Genomic DNA, 6000 nt, shown 5'->3' with positions numbered 1-6000 from the left:
AAAAGCAAAAGTGTCGAAAGTGAAGTCAGCTGAAGCCGCCGGCGTGAAGAAAGCACCGGGCGAGTGAAGAAAAACGAGACGGGGTGTGACGGGCGAGAAAAAAGTGTTGGGAAAACGAAGAGTCTGTGATTAAATTCAATTAGAGGCACTTGTTCCGATTTTTACTCCTGTAAAGTGTCATCGCATCGTCGCCGTGTCGCGGTGGTCAGTGTGTGAAGAAAGGAAAGTGTCCAGCGGTGGTGTGGTGTCCTCCCGGGGGGGAGTCGTGTGCTGTAATATAGAGTGTATGGTTAAACCGTTTTGAACTGCAGTATATCCCGCGGAAGGTGCATTGGGCAATAAATCAGGGGACTGCACTTCTCTGACCCGCTCTTCGGAAACCACCTCAGCCCCAGCACGAGTCGGTGACGTGGACGGTGGAAAATAGTCGCCAGGCAAGCAGCCCCAACTCCAACATCCGCAACACACAAACACACCGATCATGGAGTCGATGGAGTACGAAGAAGCGCGGAACATGACGCTGCTGTTCTTTCTCGAGCGACTGCTCGATCGAGGCGAACCCCGGACCCTGCACGATCTGTCCTGCCAGTTTGGGGCACGCGGGTTCACAAAGGAAATGCGTCAGATCGCCGGCGGAAGTCAATCAGGTCAGTACCACCGTTACCGTATTGTTAGGGATTATTGCAACACGGGACAAAGGTTGGTCCGGTAGATTATTACCTGGGTAGGGGGATGTCCTTTTACACGGAGGTTTATTTTCAATCCTCTGGTTGAACTTTTATTTCCTTCCCTTTGCGTGAGGCCACCAGGCCCGACCGAGATACAGTCTGCTGCAAGTAAAATCGGACGCTTGAAAAATGAGACGGTCTGCTGTCTTTCCGCAAGCCTACAGCATTCCCGGAACCGAATATTGACCTTCAACGTATACAGTTCTATTCATTAACTCTTTCACTATGTAAGTAAATTGAAAACGAAATCAAAATCGATTGTTTTACTGAGATACGGCTCAAAATATGCGCGAAGACCCGAAAAGCGGACACGCAAGTAAAATCGGACAGCTAGGTTTCTTTGCCGTTTGGTGCACTTCAAGTGGTCGCATGTCGTTGTACCTGCACATTTATTAGTTGGCCACTATTGTTCTTTGCACTTGATTTATAGGTACCCAAATTATCATACAAAAAACCCATAAAAAATAACGATAAGCTGACGAGAATGCAAACAAAGATTGTTACTATTTCACTGTGGATTATTTGTAATGTTTTAGTTAAAATTTAACTAAAAATGATTTTTTATCATAAGTTTCTCACACAATTCACTTTATGCAATGCAAATAATCAAAACAGGTGTTTGAAATTCAGCATTTTCTCAAGTTTTCACTTGTAGCTAAAAAAAACATGTAGCCGTTTTGGCGTGCTTTCAACTTATTTTTTGTAATTTTCTTTACATAAACTCTTTAGTTTACGTCTTTCAATTATCACAAGAAGTTTTAAATTGGTTTGTAGTCGTACAACCACCACCATAAGTTCCTACAAGTGCTTTGTTACCCACAAGTGTGTTGTTATTGGATGACGGTAGTGAGCAGTTTGGGCAGTTGAATAATACCCATAATCTAGTATCCAGCAATGTGTGTTTTGGATTATAGTCTTGATAGAATACAAAATATTACTTCAAATGTTAGTTATTAAGTGCTAGATTTTGACTTAATTTTGAAAATATTGATGTAATACACCTTGTTCATGATGCCGTGTATGACATGCAGCTTCCCAGGAACTTCGACGGAGTTACGATACCATATGATTGATCAATCATGTCCAAACTTCAAGATTTTTTTAACTGATATGAAAGCTAATGGTTAATACCTTTGACTGTGTTAATATATATGATGAATTTTCTTCATTTAACCATTGTTTTCTTACTTTAAGAACTCTTCTTCCCACGTTTCCAAGTGGGTTACTGGGTTATGCTTCATTGATCTCGTTAAACTCAGGGCTTCAGTAATGAAATTAATAAACTTTCATTTCACAAGATTATCCAATCCTATTCTGGTTTCCTCGTAAGTAGTTTCCCTTCATGTTTGGATCATCTTACTGATCATAATCTGGGCCATAATCCCATCTGATACTAACAAGTTTAAGTTTGTTGCTTCTGTGTAAAATTTGAGTATTTTTGTTTCTTCATTTTGTTGTCTACCTTGCAACTACAAAGAACAATAGTGGCCAACTCATATTTGTGGTACTAGAACGACCTAAAGTCACTTGCAGTGCGCCAAACGGCAAAGAATCCTAGCTGTCCGATTTTACTTGCGTGTCCGCTTTTCGGGTCTTCGCGCACATTTTGCGCCGAATCTCAGTAAAACAATCGATTTTGATTTCGTTTTCATTTTTCTTACGTAGTGAAAGAGTTAACGAAAAGAATTGTATACGTTGAAGGTCAATATTCGGTTCCGGGAATGCTGTAGGCTTGCGGAAAGACCTTCTCATTTTTCGAGTGTCCGATTTTACTTGCAGCAGACTGTACCACCACCCGCTCGCTCTCTGGCATTAAAATAGGCTATCGATTTACTTGTGTTCCACATCTTTGTTCTTTTATGCTGGTGCCTAACCGCCGAGAACTCCCAGCCCCCTTCATGGTTGGTCCTTATTTTGAGCACGACTTCCGGTACCTGGGGATGTTTTATTTTCCGGGGCGACACAAACATACACACACACACACACACCTCAACAAAAGATTGTTGAGAAAGGTGGTGCACCTAGTGGAAAAACTGAAACGGAAAAAAGGTACCGGTAAGCCACAAACCGCCGAAGAAATGGATGAGCGTGAGAAGGCCATAACTTCCTTTCGCTGCTTTAGGGTGGAAGGTCCTTGCCTCCTCCTTGGACCGGTCCCTCGAGGGGGAGAATATATGTATGTGTATAAAAATATACTCTAACAAACAAAGCTTACTTTTGGAGGAGGTCGAGGCGGGTTGTTGTCGCAGCGGAAATCTAGGGCAACACTACACCGCGGCTATAATTGGCTTATCGGCGAGAATTGTTGCTGCCAGCAAAGGTTCCAGCTGCTGCTGGTGTGCACTATGAGAACCGGTCTTGGTGAAGCGTGGATGTAAGCAGTCAAATATTACTTTCGATAAAGATTGTGTTTTTGACAAGTCCAGATTTGGCAGTCGTCCCAAAACGTTTGTTCATAGGTTTTAGTCTGTGTAGAAACCTTAGAAGGCATCATGATTGTAGAGTTGGGTAAATCATGAATCAGAATAACTCCAAGAACTGTAACGAGAAATTAAAATCTTTGAAGATTCGTGAATATTTGCCATAGTTTCAATAATTTCCACACAATGATTTGTAGAATTGGAAACGGATGAACGATTCGCATCGAGAGATTAAAAAACACAATTCTATAAAATTGACCTTTAAAGGTTGGGAGTACTTATTTCATGCAATTTTTTAAAAACATTTCTTCTATGCTAATCCTTAACATCGTCCATCGAGGTTTCGGTAAAGTTGTGAAAGAGGGCAGATAAAAATAAATTAAAGACTTCGGTCCAAGTATCTTTAATTTATTGTAGCGAATTAACTGATGATTGTCCCCGAAGTTAAATTCTGTTTTGCACCATTTTTAATTCAAGCGCAGGAGGAATACTTTTTCCCTTAACTGCTAACCCTATCAATTTAGAAAATAATCGGGTCGCGATAACATCTGGATTGATATATTTAGGAACATTTTAGGATTGACGTACCGTATTTTTAGGTTGTATAACGACCCGCCTAAAAATATACCCAATGTTTATGAAAAAAATGTTTTTTTTTATAATTTTCACCAGTTTTTATAATTTTATTCCTATTTGAATCATCACTCTATGATGGTAGATCTGCTTGGAAGTGATCTAAAATGCTTCTATCCCGCATGATTTCCATTCATTTTTGAGTATTCAATCATATTTAACTTGAACTTTGTTGGAGGCATCTTGCTTAAATTGCGCGAGTTTGAAGACGAATACTAATTAGTTGTCAACAAATCTGTCATAAAAGTCTCGAAAAGTCCAAGTTTAAATCGACCGGTAATCCATAAAGCTAGAGTCGAAAAGTTACTTCCCTCGTATAACGAGCTCTTAATCTGACTTTAGTCATTTTTGAAGTAAAAAGGGGTCGCTATACACAGAAAAATATGGTATTTACGAAAGTATTTGGTAAATTAATTCACCACTTATTATTCCACTGTGCGTTCCTTGTGCCAAACTTCTTGAACGAACGCCACGAGAGGACATCGAGCGGTGGACAAAGTTCTTCGATTGTCGCTGGCGTCTTGTTGCCACACGGTGGTGGTGCCCATGTGGCCCGTGGTGGAGGCCAACCCCAGAAGTGGTCACAGTGTCGTCCCCATACCGGGCCAAGTGCTTGCCCGTGTCTTTGTCTTATCGCAACCCCCGGGATGCTCGGCGGAGTGGGTTATATTTTATTATAGTTTATTGTTTCCTGATTTACATTCCAAACGGTAGTCACTGCAGAAATACGGCATGATGGCAGCAGCGCGCACCCTCTCCGGACATCTTCCCGGGGGGTGGTGGAGCCCATTGCCGGGCGGATTGGCAGAACTTCTTCAAAACTTGTTGTGTTTGTGTGTGTGTGTGTGTGTGTGTGTGTTCGCACACCGGCCCAGTTTGCAAGACAAGGTTATGTTTGACTTGTTCACTCGAGTGTAGGAGAAGCCTCCAGCGAGCCCCGGCGCAGCAAAACCAGGGGCGAAGAAGGTCGGACAAGATTTCTAGACGGCTCAGTGCATAAGGAGCATGTTGTTGTTTTCCTCTCCGATGCCGTTGTGTGCTTCTGCTGCATACGCATACACGCGTGTAGCGTACGGGTATGGAAACCGTTGGCCCACGGCCAATACGAGGGTGGCTTGGGAAAACACAGGCCTCGGAATCAAACAGGAGGCTTGTTGTTGTTAATCTAACCCATGTGTAGTTTGTAAACAACGTCGGCTCAATTTGGTGGAGGAGGGATTCCATCGCCTTGAATTGCCCGCCGCGGCCGATGATCCCTCTTCCAGGAAGACTTTCTGGAGCAGTTGTTGCATCTCTTTCGTCACAACCCTGCTCCACACCTTTCCCGGCATTTATATATATCCTTCGTCCACCTACGACGATCGGATCCGATTCCAGCGAATTGAGGCTCAAGAAAACGGGAGTAAACATCGACTCCAACATGCCTGCCGGGGGAAAGTAATCATGCTACAGCTACTGACCAGTGTTTGGTGCCTGGGGCGGGGTAGGGAGGAGGCGGTGTGTGCCTCGATTTGGAGGCAGGATTTTATGGCAGCCGCACTCTGCCGCAAAACCGTTCGGGTCGAATGCGGGCATGCCGCCATGTAACGAGACCTGAGACGTGTGGTGTAGTGGCCATGGTCGTGGTCGGGTCTGGCCGTAATGGACAATAAATTATATCAAAAATATATACACACCATCAGCTTGAGGGTGCTTTCCACACCCTGTAAAAAGAGAGAGAGCGAGAGAGAGGGTAAGCCAGGGCTCGAATGTCGGTGTGCGTGTGCCGCCTGCAATTGCAGCAAAACAATCAACCAGCAATTGCAACGGACAAGGGCGGCCTTTTACTACGGCTTTAGTATTCCGCCGGCGTTCCGGTGCGCTTTCGAACGATGGCGTGGAGGGGGAGGGAGTACACGAGGAGTTAAAAATGGTTTACGGACTTGAATTTAGCTTCCCTTCGGATGATTGATTTGCGCCGAAGGAGCTGGTCAGTCAGGTTGGCCCTTGATATTTTTTGTTCGTTGTTTTAGTTTGCCGATAACAAGATTTCTGTAGCATTGCGGTTGTGATTAAATGAATGGGTTGCAGTTATTTTCCATCTTGAATTTCCATGACATACATCATGCAGTGGAAGGGTTAGTAAATTTTGTGAAATGGCTTATGTTTTAATGCAGGAGCTTAACATTTTCTAAGATTCTCATTACTTTCGTCACGCTAAAGAGTGCAATGTTTCACTT

General features: G+C 43.4%; 1 protein-coding gene across 1 annotated transcript in view; it reads left to right on the top strand.

Annotated features, from left to right (window-relative positions):
• The first annotated feature begins 396 nt into the window (after window positions 1-396).
• The window catches only part of LOC131282437 (uncharacterized), a 28120-nt gene continuing 22516 nt past the window's right edge, over window positions 397-6000 (top strand). The window contains exon 1 of the mRNA XM_058311907.1: window positions 397-647. Within this exon, the coding sequence (XP_058167890.1) occupies window positions 482-647 (166 nt within the window). The 5' untranslated portion in view covers window positions 397-481. The remainder of the gene's footprint in view (window positions 648-6000) is intronic.

The sequence above is a fragment of the Anopheles ziemanni genome, chromosome 2 (assembly GCF_943734765.1).
Source record: "Anopheles ziemanni chromosome 2, idAnoZiCoDA_A2_x.2, whole genome shotgun sequence".
Lineage (NCBI taxonomy): Eukaryota > Metazoa > Arthropoda > Insecta > Diptera > Culicidae > Anopheles > Anopheles ziemanni.
Note: the sequence above shows the minus strand (reverse complement) of the source record. Positions and strands in the feature narration are given on the sequence as shown.